The 21,643-nt window shown below is 35.7% G+C and overlaps 1 protein-coding gene across 1 annotated transcript; it reads right to left on the reverse strand.

Moving 5' to 3' along the window:
- Positions 1-7,666: 7,666 nt before the first annotated feature.
- On the reverse strand, positions 7,667-8,679 carry LOC120114740 (outer envelope pore protein 24B, chloroplastic-like). Its single transcript, XM_039135541.1, has 2 exons — positions 8,338-8,679; positions 7,667-8,251 (listed from the first exon to the last, which is right to left on the reverse strand). The coding sequence occupies exons 1-2, from the start codon at positions 8,352-8,354 to the stop codon at positions 7,990-7,992; spliced, it is 279 nt and encodes a 92-aa protein (XP_038991472.1). The 5' UTR covers positions 8,355-8,679; the 3' UTR covers positions 7,667-7,989.
- Between the last annotated feature and the right edge of the window lie 12,964 nt (positions 8,680-21,643).

The raw sequence follows: 21,643 nt of genomic DNA on the forward strand, positions 1-21,643 counted from the left end.
TCTTCTAATGCTGTGGGACATGGAATTGGGGCAATACTAGTTTCACCTGAGGGAGATCATTATCCTTTTACTAGTAGGCTCGCCTTTGAATGCACTAACAATATGGCAGAGTATGAAGCATGTATCTTGGGTATTCAAGCTGCAATTGAGCGCAAAGTTAAAAGCCTAGAAGTATTCGGCGATTCTGCTCTGGTTATTTATCAGCTTCGCGGGGAATGGATGACTCGAGACTCCAAGTTGATAGAATACAAGAACTTAGTGACGGAGTTGATCAAAGAGTTTGAAGAAATTTCTTTTGCTTATCTTCCTCGTGAAGAAAATCAAATGGCAGATGCCTTGGCTACGTTGGCAGCTATGTTTAAGGCCGATGATCAATCTCGAATGATGCCTATTCGGATGAGTATAAGAGAAATGCCATCTCATTGTTGCAACATAGAGGAAGAAGATGATGATAGTCTCCCATGGTATTATGATATTCTCCAATATGTGAAGTATCGGGCTTACCCGGCGGAGGCAGCTGAGAATGATAAACGGACCTTAAGAAGATTAGCAATGGGGTATGTCCTTGATGGAGATATATTGTATAAAAAGGGCAAGGATCAGGTGCTTTTGAGATGTGTGGATAGAATCGAGGCCAAGAAAATACTTGAGGAAGTCCATGAAGGAGTTTGTGGAACACATGCTAATGGATTCACAATGGTTAGAAAAATCATGAGGTTTGGGTACTATTGGTCCACTATAGAAGGAGATTGTATCAGATTTGCTCGAAGATGTCATAAATGCCAGATTCATGATAACCAAATACATGTTCCTCCTTCACCACTCCATGTAATGAACGCACCTTGGCCATTTTCAATGTGGGGCATCGATGTCATTGGGGCAATTTCACCGAAGGCCTCAAATGGACATCGTTTTATCTTAGTGGCTATAGACTACTTCACCAAATAGGTTGAAGCTGCCTCTTATGCTAATGTCACAAAAGGAGCAGTGTGCAGATTTCTAAAGAGAGAAATCATTTGTAGATATGGAACACCTGAAAGGATCATCACAGATAATGCATTGAATTTGAACAACGATTTAATGAAGGAAGTTTGCACAAAGATAAAGATCAAACATCACAATTCGGCTCCTTATCGCCCAAAAATGAATGGGGCAGTAGAGGCAGCGAATAAAAACATCAAGAAGATCATCACAAAAGCAACTGAAACATATAGGGACTGGCATGAAAATTACCTTTTGCGTTGCTTGCTTATCGCACGTCCGTTCGTACATCTACTGGGGCAACACCATTCTCTTTGGTATATGGGATGGAAGCAGTTTTACCTGTTGAGGTGGAAATACCTTCTTTGAGAGTATTGATGGAGTTGAAACTGGACGAGGCTGATTGGGTACAAAGTAGGTTTGATCAATTAAATTTGATTGAGGAGAAAAGGCTGAGAGCTATCTGCCATGGCCAAATGTACCAGAAAAGGATGATACGAGCATATGACAAGAAAGTCAGACCTCGAGAATTTCGTGAAGGCGATTTGGTACTAAAAAGATCCTACCTATGCAAAAAGACTTTCGAGGGAAGTGGATGCCGAACTGGGAAGGTCCCTATGTTGTAAAAAAGGTATTCTCAGGAGGAGCTTTGGTGTTAACAGAAATGGATGGAGAAGATTTGCCTAATCCCGTGAATTCAGATTCGGTCAAACGATATTACACTTAAAAAAATGAAAAAAGAGAAAAAGATTAAATAAAGGAGGGTTCAAGATGAAAACCCAAAATGGGCGTCTTGAAACCAAAGGAGGATTCGAGTTGAAAATCCGTAATGGACGACTCGAATAGCCAGAAGTTGAAATGACGGATTCCCTCGGAAGCCTGACAGTTCAGGGAAAGACTCTCATGCTCACACATCTTTTGTATGATCTGAATCTTCGAAACACATGTCAACTTTCGAGAAAGATTTGGGGTGAAGAAATAGAAGGACTCAGCATTTGATATTCACTATATTTGTCTTTTGTTCTTCCTTTACTTACTTGTTTTCTTGTCCCTAAAGATTGTACTTTCTCATTATCTATCTTCAGTGAAATTTTTGAATTTGATTCAATGTCCTCGCATATATTCACCAAATTACTAATCAATAACAACATCGGTTATTATGCCTTACTCTGAAAAGTGTTAGAGTATGGGGATTTTGAAACAGGTGTCCGCCAGAGAACACATACAAAGGCACGCTCCCATCAATCATTAAACAAATCATTGAGAAAAAAAAGAGGGTTTAAATCAAAGAAATCAGTTTCAACATAATCATACTGTTCCCAAGCAAAGAAGTCCCAATTTAAAGGCATGCAACAAGGAGAGGCCATTCTGAATGAATTTTCTCTGAAAAATCAATCAAAGACCAAAGAATCAAAGAGGCAAGATAAACTCTCTCGAGGTAGATCAGAGGGACCAAGTCAAAGGATATTTAATGAGAGGTCAAGAAAGTAACCAGGCATGGACAAACGCATAAATCTCGCATATTCCGATCAAGGAGCAGGGGAGATTCCCAATGCTAGGATCGAGCTGGGCATAACCCTTTAAACATGCATTTAGATCATTCTTAGAGCATATTGACAGCATGAAATCATGTCATATGACCATTTTTTTTACAGGGTTTTCAAGATCTATTTCATTAGCAAAGCAATGAATCAGTCAACATCAGCTGACCAGATCTCCTCATCACGTAGGAGCAACGTCAACATTAGATAACCAGCCGTCCTCATTACGTAGGAACTATGTTATCACTATAAAATGGCCAAGAACTCTTCATCACGTAGGAGCAGTGTCATCCCTTGACTAGATATCCTCATCACGTAGGAGTCGTGTCACCCTTAGATAACAAGCCGTCCTCATCGCGTAGGAACCGAGTTATCACCCTTCCTAAAGATGGCCAAGAACTCTTCATCACGCATGAGTCGTGTCATCCTTCGACCAGATTTCCTCATCACGTATGAACCGTGTCACCCTTAGACGACCCGAACTCTTCATCACGTATGAGCAGTGTCGTCCCCAACAACCAACATTATTCAATTTCTAAGTTTGAAAGGGAGAACCAGACAAAAACGTGTTGGCTTGTCATCTTTGCACTGTTCTTGTTAACACAAGTATGTGCAAAGAGGGGCAGCTGTAGACACCCGTTTTTGTCCGGGTCTTTTATATTTATTTTTTTTAATTATTTTTATTATTAATTATTATTAACTATTATTATTAATTTTACATATTACATTTTTGCAGGCTTAGAAGCCCAATTCAGATTACAAAGGCCCAATCCCGGAGCCCAACAACCCAGATCTGCGGCCCAGCAATCGGCCCAAACCCGCTAGGGTTACCCCTTCTCTGCCTCAGCGCCGCACCATCAAGACCGTTTGATCTGGACCCATCCAATGGTCCAGATCAAAGGCCATTTAGGTATGAAACCCTAACCCTTGTTCTGAGCCCTAACAGCTCAGCCACCGCCACAGCCGTTTGGCCTTCCATCTCCCAGCCGTGCTTGAGGTGTCGATGGTGAATCCCGAGCCGGTCGTCATCAGCAATCTGGTCACACAGTGAAGCAAATGTCATCAACAGTGTATCAAACTTACCCCAAATCTAAAAACCCATTAAAAATAACACCCCAAAATCCCGAAAAATCTGGACTTTATCCACCCAAATCAGAGAAATCAAATCCTATCTACCTAGATATCATCATCATATCACCAAATACTCAACATAAATCAAGGGAACGAAACCAGAAGAGAGGAGAAAAAAAAACAAAAAAGAAAAAAGACAGAGAGAGATTCGAAACAAAAAAACAACAAAAAAAAGGAGAGGCATCTTACCTTTAGAGAGAGATCCGAGCGTTGTATCCTCGCCGGAGTGAAAAGAAGCCACTACCGAAGGTAAAACAACCTCTCTTTTCCTAGATCTAGTTTTTCTTAGGGGTGGGTTTTCGTTTGTTTTTTGGTTGGTTAAGGTCTGGGAGAGGAAGTAGAGTGGTTAAGGTTGTGGTGCTCCCCGTGGCCACCGACTTACGGTGGCCGGGGAGCCGCGTTGTTCTCGTGAGGAGAAACGAGGAAGAAGGGAAAGGGAGAGAAGAACGAGTGAGGCGGCTGAGGGAGTTGGGAATGAAAATCAGGTTTTTTCAAAACCCTTAAGATGGTATAATCACCGAGTGAAACGGCATCGTTTAAGGGGCTTGGGGGGTCTGCGTGTTTTTACATTTAGGGTTAATCACAGTTTAGGTCCCTCAAGCTTTTGTAAGGGTTGTGATCTGGTCACTAAATGAAATCCATGCAATCTTATTTCGAGCCTATAGTTTTATTTTGTTTTATTTGAATCACTAGTTTATATATTATGTATGTTTTATGATCTTCGAATTTGGACCTGTGATTTATGTTTTTTTTCATTTTAGTCACTGTGCTGGTGTGTTATTTATTTTTGTTAATGTTTTAAATTTGTCCATGATATTTATGTACATTTTATTCTAGTCACTAATTAGCCTATGGTTTAATTACATTGTAAGGGTCCCCGTGTTTTGTAAGTTGTTTAAGGGCTTAGTGTATTTTATTTATTCTGTACTTCAAGCCCTATATTTTTAAAGTTTACACATTGGTCACTGGACTGGTTATTGTTAATATTTTTGAAAGTTTAGACATTGTACTCTTTATTTATGAAACTTTTATCTTGATCACTACTCTCATATTTTGGGTTAAATATCGATTAATGTCTGTTTATTTTACTTTCATTATATTTTAGTCCTTATCTGGTTTATTATTACATTTTTATTAGAGTTCGAATTTGGCCATATTATTTTATGCATGTTTCGTTTTAGTCCCTGTTTAACATTTGGCTTAATTGTGGTTTAGTTCTTTATGTTTTTTTCATTTCATTTTGGTCCCTAATATGATTTATGGTTTATTTATTTTTACTGTTTTTTTAAAAATATTTGTTAATTATATTTTAGCCCCTTAAATGTTTTAATATTTATTTTGGTCTGTAATATTTACTAATTTGTATTTTAGTCATTTATGTATGGATGTGCATTTTACTCATTAGTTAATTATTGGTATTGTGTTTACTTTAATTTAATGTAAATCTTTGTATTTCCAATCACATTTATTTTCATTATATTTTATCTATGTAAGAAATATTCGATTATATTTTCAAGAACACGTATGCGTAGAATGGGCGTGGAAAGTACCACTTGGTCGAAGTGGTACGATCCGATACGGCATTTTAACGACATAGGGACTTGTAACAAGTCGAGTATATTTTACTAATTAATTTATTAAAATGATGTAATGTGTGGTACCTTAAGTGACGCTCACTTTATTTTATGTGAATGTAAATTTTAAAGTTTCATTTTATCGATACACGTTTTTAAATAAATGATGAGAGAATATTCTTTAAAAGATAAGAAATAGACGAGTTAACTTTCCCGACGGAGGATTGTTAATCTCGAGATTTCTTTTCAAATTAAAGAATTTTCTCTGATAAAATAATTCGAAGTAAATTAATTAAATCTCAATAAACGAATCATATTTTAGTTTTATATTCAATTTGTAATTTCCACCATTTACGACGATGTGTAAGCTACACAGTACCAATTTTGGGCGTTGTGGGGGTGTTTACCCTTCCCCACACGTAACCGACTCCCGAACCTGTTTTAAATGAATCTTTGGTAACGTAGACCAAATTTTTGTCTTATAAAATTATTTTTCTTAAAATTGTTTTTAAAAGACGTTTTTAGGTATTTGACCTACCTAACCCAAAGGTCGATGGCGACTCTTTTCAATTTTATTCAAATCCATTCAAAATCACCAAATTTTCCAAATTAAAGTCATAATTGTTTTTAAAAATAATATTTAATTGTTTTAAAAAAATGGTTATGACATTGGATTTAACTCCCGTAGATCATATGAGTTTGTTAGATGTTTTATCGATGTGATATAATTAATTCGAAGACTGTGATGCTTTGAGTACGGGGGACATGGATTCTTTAAAAACTCTGGTCACAAAGGAATTTGTCCGAATGTCTCAAGAAAAGAGCTGATAGTTTCTGGAGGGGTAACCAAAGGTATTACAAACCCCAAATTCAAAAGTACACGATTCATGTTACCTCAGTTTTCACAATTACACTCAATTTCTCGAACAACTCATCTCCCCTAACTAGCTTGCTGTAAAACTACCCGTAGCTATATCCCAAGTAATAAGTATACGGGGAAATGAGTATTTTGCAATACATACAACAGGGTTTCAAATCACGGTCACGATCGTTTTTCGGTCATTTCGGGTTTACCGTGATTGTGGTCGTCGCAGGCGCTATTGCAGTCGTCGCGGGTAACTCGGACGGCGGCGAAACCGCTATATCTCGGACGAAATCGCGGTCGCGAAACGTTTTTTGAAACCCTGACATACAACTATTGAGCAAGTGATCCCAGGGATTCAAAAAACGGCCGTGTAACGGTATAACGACCGTTATATCGCAGTATCGGCGGCCTCCGTTACCGATATCAGCCGAAAATACGGTGTGAAACAGAATCACACCCATAACGACCGATAACGGCCGCAATTTAACGGGTAATGATCGATTGCGGATATAACAGACCGTTTTTCCCGTTACAACATCAAACATCATCAACAACACAATTACTTCAAAAGAATCAATGTACTTTCTAACAAAAAAAAGTAAAAAATGAAATAATATATTCTCTGTAAAACCTGTAAAAATCAGTTTACTTTACATCAAAATTGAAAAAAAAAAGTATTCACAAATTCACAATTTTAGAATCAGTACAAAATATAAAAAGAAAAAAGCAACCCCAAATTGAAATCTGAATTATTTTGCTTGCAACTTCAAAAATCCTCTCCAATTTCACTGCCCCAAAGCTCAAAATCAAAGAAAATCAGAAGAAAAAAAAAAGCTTTCACTTTGAAGAAAATCTTACAATTTCAAGTAAGTAAAATACCTCATTGTTTTAAGTTCTTCCTTCTTGCTTCTTGTAATTGATATTTTTGGTAGAAATAATAAGAAAAATTTAAGAAAAATAACAAACAAAAGAAAAGGGATGCATTTGAAAAAGAAGAATAATAAATCTTTACCGCTTCTACGTTTTGCCTTAAGCCCTCTATTTTCAAGTTAGAAGAAGGATATACTTTTTTTATGTTTTATCTTTACCCGTTCCTTAGGCTAGGGATTTAAAGATTTTTTTATGTTTTATTTCTTATTATTATTATTATTATTTTACTTTTAATATTTAAGTTTTAGGTTTGAAGTTTGGATTCAAAAGAACCATATAAATTTAAATAGAATAGAATATTTGCGTTATTATTATGACCTTATGAATTTATCACATAAAATTAAATAAATTGTGTTTATGTATACTCACCGTTTTTCCCATTAATTCCTGTTACAACATCAAATATCATCAACACAACAAAAATAAATGTTACCAACGAAGGTTGGCCTGAGTGGAAGGGGCTATAAATGTTACCTCGGAGGATTAATTTTAGGCAAAGCTTAGGGATACTTTTGGATATACAAAAAAAAAAGTCTATAAATGTTAGAAAATACTCTAAAAATCATTAAAATTGATTTTCTATAATTATAATTACTATATTTTATAATAAGTTGTGCGAATTTAAAAAAAATTAACGTCCGCGATACCTGTAGTGACCACGATAACATCCGTTATGTCCGCGACCGCAATAAACGTAACACGACCGAAAACGCGATCGCGACCGCAATTTGAATCCCACATATCCAATGAGCCTCAATTCACTTCTGCTCTCTAAAATATATAGTTCCTTGGTTAAATATACTGTGCAATGGAAACGCTGAAAATTCAAATGAAACACAGAGGAAATAACTGGCCATATAGTTTTACTTACCTTAAAAGTCCCATTAAACTTGGAATTTCTTGACCACTCCAAAGCCAAATCGCTGTTCCAAGTCTGATACGTTGCCTTGAAAACGTCGTAGTATACTCACCTCGAAACCGCAAAATCCCAGATGTTCTTCCCCCAATCATAACACTGCTCGAAAGTGATAACCTCATCGCGCAAGTAGCTGTACTTAAGCTTACAGTTCCCCGTACCAAGCGTGTAATTACCAGACACCTTGTTAGCAGAGTCGAGCATAAGCGCCCCATCGAAAACCGTCCGGTTATCCCCTCTGCTGTGAATGTAAGTAAGCTTCAAGGGCAACTTCGCAACCCTAACAGTGTTCATAAACTGAAATCGAGAAATCCTATAATAAAAAAGTGAAGTAATTAGCAAGTCAATGATTCACTGACGGTATAGTAAAAGGAAAGCTGATATTAGAGTTAAGAGTGCCTTTTTGGGGACGCCATAGTCGATGGTAAAAGATCCGGGCTTTTCGACGGCTAAAGTCAAGCCGTCCAAGCTGTGACCGTCGACGACGGTGGCGTCAGTAACGGAGGCGCGTAGCTTGACATCGCCGGCGTTGAAGGAAAAACAGAGGAGGTAGTGTTCTTCTCATTCCTCTTCCTTTCAAAGAAGCCTTCATTTCTCTCTGAAGAAGGAAGGTAACAAGGAACTGAGGCACTGGGGGAGAAATTGGTGAAGAAGTCGAGGGCTTTTCCCCTTTTTCTTTCTTTATTTTGGTTTTGTAATTTCGAGGCTTCACGGCACCGGTCTTAGATGGAATTTCCGATTCCAGAGAAAAGAGCCGAAAGCCCGTTAGTGGTAACTTTCTTGGTGTTTTGCGTTGGAATTTTAAATTTAACTTGATGGTATTTGAAGTTTTCAATTTTTCTTAGAAAAACAAACGTGACTTTAAATTCTTTTTATATTTGATTTATTCCTTAAATTAAGAAAAAAATTAATCATTTGGTAAACAAAAATAAGCATTAATAATTATGATATTGATCTAGTAGTTCACGATGTTAGCTTACGGTAGATTTAAAAAATTCATAGATCACGTTAAAATTTTAAATTTTAGGTTTAATTCATATTATCTAAGATTATCTTTAAAATTGTAATTTTAAAAATGAATCATTATTTGAGAACATTCATAATGTGTTTGTGCTCCTTTACACTACTTTATTATGTTGAGGAGTGTCTGGATTAGGATTCTAAATGAGACGAGACATATTGTGGGTTTCTCAAGATCAATTTAGTTAAAGCTCAATAAACACTCGGCTCGAGCTCGACTCAAGTTCTTAACGAGTCGAAACGAGTTAATTGATACTCGACTCGAAAAGCTTGAGAGCAAATAAAAAATATAACATATTAAGATTTTGTTTTACAAGAAAAATTAATTATTAATATTAATATTTTTGTGCTTTTTTAAAAAAAAGTACAACATAATGTTTTAATGTATATAAGGTTTAAGTTCGAGTATGAGCATCAATCGAGATTTTTTCTTTTCATTTTGAGCTTTTACAAGCTTCAATTTATGGTTTTAAGTGCAAGTCGAGCTTGAAAATTTTAGACTTACGAGTTTTCGAATTAAATCGATTTCTATTTTAAAATTTTCGAGATAAATAGAACATAACAATACTCGAATGTGACTTAACTCATTTACAGTCCTAATGTCAACAAGCCACTTTATGTGCAACTCTAAACTGAGTCATAGTATTATCGAGAAATTGAAACTTATCACCACCATCAGATTGAACAACTAGTGTGATAGATTAAAATTGAGTCTTGACTAATGAAAAGACCAATGCAAGTACAATGGAAACTTCAGATTTATTTGGAGTAATCATGAATCATGATGTACATATCTAAAAATAAAATATAGTATTGATACCAATTCAATAATACAGATGCAATACCTCACACATCAACCTCTACCAATGCAAAAGGGCTTACTACATAGATGAAGGTCTTAAATGGTAAAACATGACTGACTCTTAACCATCTAACTAGTATTACAAATATTGTACTTATCTACGAAAACACTTTTATTTAAAATATGAAACTAAAAAATAGGCCCTTATGGAACGAAGTTTATTCTATTGCTTTAAACAATTAATTTATTATCAAATTAATAAATCTTAAAAATGATTAAATTAGGATCTTAAATTATAAAAGTAAAAATGTTAGGTTGGAAAAAATAGGGGTCTCAATTATAAAGGTAAAAAGTGAGATTAAAAAATGAGAGGCTTCAATTATAAAAGTAGAAAGTGAGATTGAAAAAATTAGGGACTTCAATTATAAAGGTAAAAAGTGAGATTGAAAAAAATTAAGAGCCTCAATTATAAATGTAAAAAGTTAGCTTAAAAATTAAAGGCTTCAAATATAAAGGTAAAAGGCGGGATTGAAAAAAAAATAAGGCCTCGATTATAAAAGTAAAAAAGAAATATAAAAAAATTATGGGCTTTAATTATAAAGGTAAAAGTGAGATTGAAAAAAATTAGGGGTCTAAGTTATAAAGGTAAAAAGTAGGATTTAAAAAATTAGGAGCCTCAGTTATAAATGTAAAAAGTAATATTAAAAAAATTAGGGGCTTCAATTATAAAGCCATAAAGTGAGATTGAAAAAATTAGAGGCCTCCATTATAAAGATAAAAAGTAAGCTTAAAGAAAATAATAGCTTCAATAATAAAACTAGAAAGTGAGATTGAAAATATTGGGGGACTCATTTGTAAATGTAAAAGTGAGATAAAAAAATTAGGGGCCTAAATCATAAAAGGTAAAAACTGGGATTACAAAATTAGAGCTCTCAATTATAAAGAAGAAAAATAAAATTAAAAATTAAGGACATCAATTATAAAAATAAAATGAAAGACTGAAAAATTAGATATGTAAAACCCCGAAAATCGAGTTAGTAGTTTCGAGTATTATTGTTGGGCTTCGAGTACTTGGGTAAAACTATTTAAAAATCGTGTCAAGGAAGAAAGATTTGGGCTTGTAGGAAGCCCAGAAAATGTTAAAAATTGCATTTTTTATTTGTGCATAAAAGATGAGGGACAAAGGGGTAATTTAACCCTTGTTTGAAAATAAAGTTGATTGGCATTAAAAATTGATGATGTAAACAGGGGAAAAGGCTGAAAAAATATCATTCTCTTTTCCTTTACCCTTTTCATCTTCCTTACCTCTTCTCTTCTCCATCTTTTTCTTCTTCATCTCTTGCAAGCTCTAAAGGTGGAAGCTTTAGTGTCTTGCAGAGCTAGTTTTAGATTTTGGAGGTAAGAATAATAATCTTCATCATTAGAGCTTCTTTTCTATCCCAAAATCTTGAAGTTTTGCTATGGTAGAAAAATATGGGTTTTGGTGAGGTTTTAGCTCTAGGACTTAGAAATGATTCTGAGTTGTTCCTAAGTATTTAGAAACATGTTTCCAAACACTTAAAGGATTAAAACGAGATTGTAATCCCTTTGTTTGATTTGTTTAGTGAAAAAGCTTAGTGAGTTCTCAAAAGGCTAGAGCAAGGAACAATTGGTGCTTTGGTGGCCCTTGTAGCCTCCTTTCATTAACTATAGCTAAGGTAACACATAAATAACCCCACTATACCACATATAGGTCATAAACATTTGTTTGCTTGCTTGTTGGGTTTACATGTCTTTAGATGAGTTTTAATGGTAGCATATATATTTGATGTTTTGTTGTGTTTAAATGACTCATTATGATGTTACTAAACCTCGTAAGACTTAATAAATGTTGGGTAACCTTAAGGGGGACTTTAAGAAACCATATTTATGTTTGAACAAAGCATGTTCGAGTAGGGGTATCGATACTCGATGAATAATATCGATACACCACTTTTGAATAGGGTAAAAAGGAAGTAAAATGTGAAGGGGTATAGATACTGAAGGGCGAGTATCGATATCGGAGACACTTTGAGGATTTCATAATACAATTTTGGTAGTGATACTCAGGGGAGATTCGATACCATATGGAGAGTATCGATACTCTGAGAATAAAATTTGAGCATTGAAGGTAAAATTTGTATCGATACTAAGGCCAATATTGATACCTTAAGGCCAGTATCGATATTGGCATGCTTAGTATATGTATTGACAGATTGTTTTGGACAAGAAACTTTGCTAACTTCATAAGCTTAAAAAAGGGTTTATAGGGGCATCGAGTGTTCTTAAATAAGACTACAAGTTAGATTATTATTTGAAATCCTTATGAACAACAACACTAAAATTATGTGGCATAAAACTAGCCTTTGTTTGACACTCGGGAAACGACACAGACACCCGAGTTACTTAAGAAAATGCATATACTATTCAAATATGTATGTGGAGATATCCAAATTCTCTTTCCAGTGTTATAACACTTTTGTATCAGTGCTGAGGCACTTTTGTATCAGTGATGAGGCACTTTTGTATTAGTGCTGAGGTACTTTAGTACTAGTGCAGAGGCACTTTCATAATTTAATGGCAAGCCCATATTATGACTTAAATGATGCATTGTTACAAATCTGTATGCTATGATCTATGCTTTATGCATTTCATTGTAACATGACTTAACTTGCTAAGTATTCGTAGTTAATGGATACATGTAGTATAATGGAGTTGTTTAGGTGGCACTGAGCTCGTAGCTCAGCGTTCATAATTGTTTCCATTTATAGGTTAGTAGGTGTCGTACCCAGGAACTTATCACCAGTTAGCCATATTCAAGATATCAATAGTTGCAATGTATGTCTTGGTCATTTAGTGGGCATGTATTTTCATAAACCCTTTTGTATTTGAGTCATAACTCTTGGATTACTGTATTTTGAGAATTTATTTGGGAGCTCCCATGTTTTGTAAACTTAATTGTTTTATTATATTACTTCTAAATGATGAATTACAATTCGTAAAATGAAATGTTTTAAGAAATATTTTGGGTTAGTCACTCCAGTGGTCTTGTGTAATGCCTAAAGACATCGAGTTTCATTTTATTCAAATTTGGGTGTTACATTTAGTGGTATCAGAGCGTTAGGATCAGTCGTTCCTAGGACCCACAAGTTAGAGTCAATAAAAGTCAGTGATGTACAAGCCTCTAGAGTGTCAGTATACTTGGTTATTTAGAAATAGAGATAATAATTCCTTTTTTGAACCTTGTAGAATATGGTCGATGACTCAGCTCCCAATCAAGATGGTTGTAATGTGAGTCTCATTTTACTCACTGAAGATGTTGGCGATGAGAACGGCCTGGGCATCTATGATAGGGACATTTCGAAGGGAGCAGCGATCAATAAGGCCAACTTCTTTAGAGACCTCAAAGCGGGAGCACACACTGCACCTACCCCACCCGTTCCAGCACCCTAGCACCTGAGGAGTTACCCGTAGAGAAACTCTGACACTATAAGACCATGAAATTCTATGGTATTGGTGAGGATGAACCTATAACATCCTATCAATGGCTCTATGGGACTCTTCAGACTATGAGACAATTGCACCTTACCCGAGAGGGTAAGCTTGAGTGCATCATTGCTCTGCTGAAGGGTGATGCCATCGACTGGTGGGAGACGGTCAAGTTAGCTTTGGAGTTTGTGTGGTTGACGTGGGAGTACTTCTTGGCAAAGTTCAGGCAGAAATACATTGGGGAGGCACATATTGATGACTCGAGAGACCAATTCACCTACCTTGTTCAGGATGACTGATCTGTGATGGAGTAGGAGCATGACTTCCTTCGCCTGAGTTGCTATGTATATGAGCTAGTGGAAACTGATTACCACCAATGTTGGAGGTTTAGAGAGGGGCTCCACATCGATAATCTTACGTAGTTGGCTACTGATCCCTTGTGATTTTTGTAGAGTTGACCTTCCAGGTCAAGGTGATTGAGAGGATTATCCTGAATAGAGCCAGTTTGATGGGTGATACGGGAGGTCAGAGCCGGATAGCACCATATTCTTCAAGGCCATTTCAATTTTTAGCCAAGAGGGATAGAGACTTCTGTGGATGAGGGAGGTCCTCACTATCACATTCCAAGAAGATTGAATAGAGTTTTAGACACCACCAGGGATCAGGGTAGCATAGGAGATCATTAACATCGGCTTTGGTGGCAAGCACCAGAGGTTTTGTTAGAGGAGTGAAGCCCCTATAGTGCAAGCATTGTGGAAAATAGCATTCCAGGGAGTGCTATTGAGTTACGAATGCATGCTTCAGTTGTGGGACACTGGATTATTTTGTTCGAGACTATCCGAAGGGAGGTAGCTTAGCGCTACTGGTGCCTCAGATATCATCCTAGTCAGTTCAGAGAAACTGAGGATCTATCCATAGAGGGGTAACTCTATAACAGGACACTAGAGTATGGGCACTACCAGATGTCTAGCCGGACATGAGGCTAGGGTCGTTTCGAGGTAGTACGCAGTGAGGTCCCAAGAGGACTATGAGCCAATAAATATCATTTCAGGTATCTTTACTATTTATGGCACTCTAGTTACAGTATTGATAGATCATGGTTCCACTCTTTTGTATTTGTGTCATGAGCTTATCAAAGACTGGGGTATTTTGTTAGATGAACTCGAGGTTAAGATGAGAGTTTCAAGCCCCATAGGACTAGATGTTCTCGTGGATAAGGTATACCATAGGCGTCATGTAGAAATTCAAGGTTAAGTCTTCTCAGTTGACCTTATAGTGCTAACCTTCCGAGAGTTCGATACAATCCTAGGGATGGATTGGTTTACTGAGCATGATGCGAGGTTAAATTACAAGGCTAGACAACTCAAATTAGATGCGATGATGGAACCAAAGTGGTGATGGATAGTGGCAAGTTCTTTGACACCTCTAGAATCATCTTATTTTTGGATGCTCAGAGGTTGGTTGGTCAGGGTTGTGAGGCATTTCTAGCTCATGTGATATACACTCAAGTTCCGAGCCCAACGGTCGAAGAAATCCGTACCGTGAGAGAATTCCCCGAGGTATTTCTAAGGGAGTTGCCCGGATTACTGCCTGATCACGAGTTGGATTTCAGTATCAAGGTGTTACCCGGATCGACCATCCTTTTCATCGCTCTGTACCATATGGCATTGAACGAGTTAAAAGAGCTTAAGGAGTAGATTCAAGAGTATTTGGATCGAGGATTCATTCACTTGATTATTTCACCATGGGGTTCTCCGATGTTATTTGTATGAAGAAGGATGAGCGGGTGAGGCTGTGCATCGACTATCGCCAAATAAATAAGTTAACAATAAAGAGTCAATATCTAATTCCGAGGATAGATGATGTGTTTGATCAACTCAGAGGATCTAGAGTGTTCTCCAAGATAGATTTGAGGTCGGGTTATTACCAGTTGAAGGTTAAGGATGTGGATATGGCCAAGACGACGTTTAGGACTAGTTAGGGTCATTACGAATTTCTAGTGATGCCATTTTGACTTACCAATCCCGCAACTTTTATGGATCTGATGAATCGGGTATTCCTCCCTTATTTGGACCAGTTCTTTATGGTGTTCATCGATTACATCTTAGTTTACTCCAGGTCGAAGGAGGATCACGACTGCCACCTCTGGATTATACTCCAAATGCTCAAGGAATGTCATTTGTATACAAAATTCAACAAATCTGAGTTCTGGTTATTTTAATTCATTTTTGGGCCATGGAGTAACTGTCGAGCGCATTCGAGTTGATCCCTAAAATATTCAAGCTGTGTTACACTGGAAGCCACCGAAAAACATATTCGAGGTGTATAGTTTCCTTTGACTTGATGAGTATTATTGTCTCTTCGTGAAATGATTCTCTATGATTTCTGCTCCTATTTCCAAGCTCATTCGGAAAGATAAACCTTTCATTTAGAATGTGAAACGTCAGTAAAGTTTCGATAGGTTAAAAGATATTTTAACTCAGGCATCAGTCTTAGCGTAACCCAAGCCCAAAAAGGAATACACCTTATTTAGTGACGACTTATTGAATCGATTAATGTATGCTCTTATACAAGAAGGAAATGTAGTGGCATATGCTTCACAATAGCTTAAACTGAACGAGCGTAACTATCCCACCCACGGCTTAGAGTTAGTCGCGATAGCCTTTGCTTTGAAAATTTGGAGACATTACCTTTTCAGGGAGAAGTGCTATATTTTCACCGATCACATGAGGTTCAAGTATCTTCTTACCCATAATGAGTTAAATCTGAGACATCGTAATTAGGTTGAGCAACTTAAGGATTATGACTACATCATAGACTATCACCCGGGAAAGGTGAATGTGGTGGCTAACGCTTTGAGCCTTAAGTCGTTGACCAACCTTATAACACTATTGGATTGGATGAGTTTGACTTCAGATGGGAGTTTAGTAGTAGAACTCAGAATTGAGTCAGTATTTGTTAGAGAGGTAAATGAGTTGCAAGTGACAGATGAGTTTTTGATGGCTAGGGCCGAGTGATTTCTTCGTGGCAAGTTGTTAGAGTTTGATCTAAAAGAATAGGACGTGTTATACCTTCAAGTCAATTTTGTGTACATGATAATGCAGATTTGAGGTTAAGGATTCTTGGTGAAGCCCATTGTAGTTCACTTTTCGTGCACCCCGAAAGTGACAAGATGTACCGAGAACTTTGACAATTATATTGGTGGCCGGGTATAAAGAGAGATGTATTTGAGTTCGTATCCAAGTGCTTGGGTTGTCAGCGAGTAAAGGTGGAACATTAGGTTCCCTCTGGTTTACTTCACCCGATTTAAATACCTCAATCGAAATGGGATAGGGTGACCATAGATTTTGTCATCGGGTTATTGAGGACTTTAAAAGCATGATGTCATTTGGTTGATAGTGGAATGATTGACCAAATCCACCCATTTTTTACTAGTTCGAATGGATTTCACTTTGAAGAGGCTCGCGTAGCTCTACATCAGTGAGATTGTGATACTTCATGGGGTACCAACATTAATCATTTCATATATAGACCCGTGATTTACTTTGAGGTTTTGAAAGACACTGCACGAGAATTTGAGTAATAAGTTATATTTTAGCATTGTCTTCCACCCGCAGACAGATGGACAATCAGAGAGGGCTATCCATATCCTTGAAGATATGTTATAATACTGTGTTATTGACCTTGCAGGTAGTTGATCACCTTTTGTTGGTTGAGTTCGCTTACAACAATAATTACCAAACTAGCATTCATATGGCACCCTACGAGGTGTTGTATGTACAGAAGTGTATGACTCCTTTGTGTTGGACCTAACTTAGTGAAAAGAAGTTAGTTGGTCCAAAGTTGATTTGAGAGGCAAGGAATAAGGTGCAAATGATCAAGAGTCGACTAAAGGAAGCTTTTGATAGATATAGGTCTTATGTGTATTTGAAGCGAAAGGACATTGACATAGGTGACAAGGTGTTTCTTAAGGTGTCACCTTAGAGAAAGGTCCTTTGGTTTGGCCAAAAAGGAAAATTGTCCTCGTGCTTCATTGGACCTTATGATATTCTCGAGAGGATGTGTCCTTTAGCTTACTGACTAGCTTTTCCACCTGAGATAGAGCACATTCATAATGTTTTTTTATATGGTCATGCTTTAGAGATACTGGTCCGACATGTCATATGTGATTACGTTGAACCAGATTGAAGTGAGCTCAGATATGTCCTATGTTGAGGATCCATTAGGGAATGTCAAAAAGTTGAGAAACAAGACGATCCCACTAGTTAAGGTCCTATGTAGGAATCATGGGCTGGAGGAAGCAACATGGGAAACCGAAGAGGACATGCAACTACATTACTTGTATTTGTTCGAATCAGGTAAATTTCGAGGATTGATTCTTTTAGGATGGGAGAGTTGTAACACCCCAAAAATTGGGTTAGTAGTTTTGCGTGTTATTGTTTGTCTTCGAGTACTTGGGTAAGACTATTTTAAAATCATTTAGGTTAAAAAAGAGAGATTTGTGCTTGTAGGAAGCCCAAAAACTGTTAAAAATGGCATTTTTGATTTGTACATAAAAGATGAGGGACCAAGGGAGTAATTTGACCCTTATTTGAAATTAAGACTGTATGGCATTAAAAATTAATGATGTAAACGGGGGGAAAAGGCTGAACAAATCTACTTCTCTTTTTCTTCACCCTTGTCGTATTCCTAACCTCTTGTCCTCTCAATCTTTTTCTTCTTCATCTCTTGCAAGCTCCAAAGGTGGAAGCTTTAATGTCTTTGACATGCGTCATTTTCGCGTCAAAATAATTCCTTAATCCTAAAAGAAATATAAAAGAATATATCAAGTGGAAAGTAAGGGTTGATCCCACAGAGACTCTGCAATTTCTGATTCATTTATCTCCTTGTTTTTGAATGGTAGAGTTTGGATAGGAATAAAATTCAAGATTAAAAATATAAAAAATTAAAAATAAAGGTGAAATAACAATAAGATAAAATAGGGGGATTTTAAAAGATTGCTTGAAAATAAGATAAAGACAAGTAAATAAAAAATAATAAATAAAATAGTAATTTGAGTTTGAAAAGAAGACTTATTCTGAAAAGTAGCCTCAGGCTTTCAGCTTTGACTCAGTTTCCTCATATCATCAAAATAGATCTTTACTTCAAGATTTACGTCGGTTACTTGTCTACATACACAAATCCTTGTGACTTTGCTTTGTATATCGAATACCCAAGTGCAATCTTCAATATCAGTTGTGAGTTGATCTAAGAAACAACAATGTTGTAGATCTAAAAATGTTGAAGCTCGAAATATTCTCGACTCGGATTATGTTGTTTCAATAATAATTGATTCTGATATCAGTTTCCTTTTAGCAAACAATTTTGCTAAGTGTGTTCCCAGGAAGTCGAATGTGCTTCACTGAGCCGATCCTTCCTCCCACGTTAACCATAACAACATCCAGACCAAGGTCGACTTTTGGTTTTGAAAATTGTTTTAATTTGAAAATAAGCCCAGAAAACAAAGAGAGATATCCGAAGCGATTTAAGTGCCTTACAATTCTCACATTTAGAATTGAGCTATCGCTTTAGCCTTCGGCTTAAAAGAAAATTAGCTAAGCATGACCAAATTCATACTTATCATATTTGAAAATAAAACTTTAAAATAAAAAACGAAAAACTTGAAAGAAAATAAAATAGAGAATTTTATAAAGCTAGAGAGAAGAAGAAGAGTAAATTCTCAGTTGTTGAGAGATATGTTTCTAGGCTTACCTTGAGAGGGTATTTATAGCCTTTAAAATCCTAAAAACAAGGTAAAGATAAATCCTAAAATAAAGAAATAAATCCTAATTCAAATCCGAATTGAAAAAACGTGCGGCTGATCCATTTGTTCTTCTAGAAGCACTGGTTGGACCTTCTAGAAGGTGCTGACATCATCGCCACATCAGATGCTTCATGCCCAAAGTCATGCCCACTAATCCAACTTTGATTCCGAAAATAAAAAAATGTAGAATTCCGTCCTTTTAGTGCAATTTCCAGAATCTAGTGTCCTATACAGAAAATGAATCAAAACGAACAAATAAGCCACAAAACCAATGATTAAGGAGCAATTTAAAAGTAAAATATTAACCAAATAAAGCACTTATCAAATTCCCCCTCACTTATTCAATGTTTTCCTCTAACACATCAAAATCACAAGTTGTCATCTTCAATTTCAATTTATTCCTCAAACTTACAATCGAACTAAGTCCGTGACAATTGCCGAATTCAGGGTACAATCAAGAAAAGACATAACTAAGAAAATTTAAAGCAAGCAAGATATCCCAATTAATTGCCAACTTTAATTAAACATGACTCAATACCTCACAAAGTTTCACACATATTCGCTCAAAGTGTTTGGGGTAAATTTAATCACTCAAACTGAAACTAACCAAAATATTACCATATGCTTGGAATTCAATCAAGTCTCCACTACTAAAAAATGAACATAATGATATAATCAAGGGGTCTTAAACAAGGTGTAACGGGGTATAGGTTAGGGTAGGGAAAAGACCATGATGATCAGTTTAAGTACCAAGACAAGAGATTAAAACAAGTAGGAGCAATTCAAAAACTAACATGAAGTACAATGAAAATTAAACAAGGAAAAAGAATAGATAAAAGGCAATTGAAACAATTGATTTTTCCTTCTTTTTTTATTTGAACAAAGTGTATCTTTTTTTTTGCTGTTAAAAAATAGTGAACATATTTTTTTCAATTTTTTTTCATTTCTTTTTTTCGTGGAACAAGAGTGATAGAAGATCTCAAGTCTCTACAAGGGTATGAAAAGAGAGGAAAAATAAAAAGAAAGGCTTCTGGTTTAATTATGAGTTGTAAAACAAAGAAAGGGAAATAGGCTCAAATGTGGTTCACTATTGGATATATAAAGGAGTAAGCTTTTTGGGAAAAATAGGCTTATCCTAGGTGCCCCTATCACATTAAAACATTACGTTCAATATGTAGTCTTGATATGCATTGTGATTAAAAGTTCTAGAATATCCTAATTAGTTCGGCACACTCAAATAAAAAATGAGCAAGAAAGAAAATGTATGCTCGTTAGACTCGAATCTCACAAGAAAAGTTTATATGCACTGAGTCAAGTTCATCTCTATCAACAAAAGCATGAAATAACTATGCTCAACAAAAATTCACCATCTTGCAAATTAAATTCGATCAAAATGCAATACCCCAAATATCATGTTAGTGACTATATTGAAAGAATTTAAAAATTTGGAGGATTAAATAAAATAAATGGTAAAGTATAAGAAAATGATTTATAAATTGTGATTAAGATCAATTAGTAAGAATAAAAGAATAAAAGGGTATATTGGTCCTTCAAAGGGAAATGGATTCAAAATGTATTTTTAATTAGGGTATCAAAATGTATTTTTAATTAGGGTATTAAAAAAGGGAAAGTCAAAAATACACTAAGCCATTTTCTCTTCTTCTTCCCCTTGACTGTGTTCTCCTCCATAGTCAAAGGCAAGGTTTCTTATAACTAGTTTTTACTTTCATTTTTGGTTTTTTCTTGAAACCTTGAGTGTTATAGAGGCTTAAGAAATGATTAAATATGATTGAAACTAAGAAATGAATGTCATATTTGAGATTGAAGGAAATGGGTTTTTGAATGATATGTTGGAATATGAGTTTTTATTGAGGTTTACTAGTATATTTGACTTGTCAAATAAGTAAATAAGAGATTAGAAGCCTTGGATATGATTAAAAACATGTTAGAAAAAGTGGTATTATTCTTAGTTTGAAATGTTCTTTGAAGATTTCAGATGTTATAAGAAGCTAAATGAAGGGAAGTTAATAGAGATAAGTAAAAAAGAGTTTAATACTATTATTGGAGGTAAAAGAAAGGGAAATTGACCAAATTTTGGTATAAATCAACATGGAAAATGAAAAAAAAAAACTGGGTAAGGGTATCGGTACCAAAGGAACAGTACCAATACTATAGGTTTAAATTTGAAGAATTTCGATGAACAGTATCGATACTGATGCGATTAATATCGATACTGCTTTGGGTATCGATACCAAGAGAAAGGTATCGATACTAGGAATTACAGAATGTAGAAATGGTATCGATACTGAAAGAGAGTATCGATACCATAATATAGAAGTATCAATACCATAGTAGGGGTACCAATACTATTGAGCATGGAACTATAAGATTGGTTGAAATTGTTATAAAAGTTGAAATAATAGTACTTGTGAGTATTATTAAAGTATAAATGTTAGAGAATATACCAACATTTGGTATGGTATGTATCTTTAATGGATGCTTATGTAGATCATAACCAAGCTCCCGAGTCTAGTAAGAAAAAAGAAAAAAATTAAATTGTTGCATAGCTAAAC

Source organism: Hibiscus syriacus, unplaced genomic scaffold, assembly GCF_006381635.1.
Source record: "Hibiscus syriacus cultivar Baekdansim isolate YM2019G1 unplaced genomic scaffold, ASM638163v2 tig00110243_pilon, whole genome shotgun sequence".
Classification (NCBI taxonomy): Eukaryota; Viridiplantae; Streptophyta; class Magnoliopsida; order Malvales; family Malvaceae; genus Hibiscus; species Hibiscus syriacus.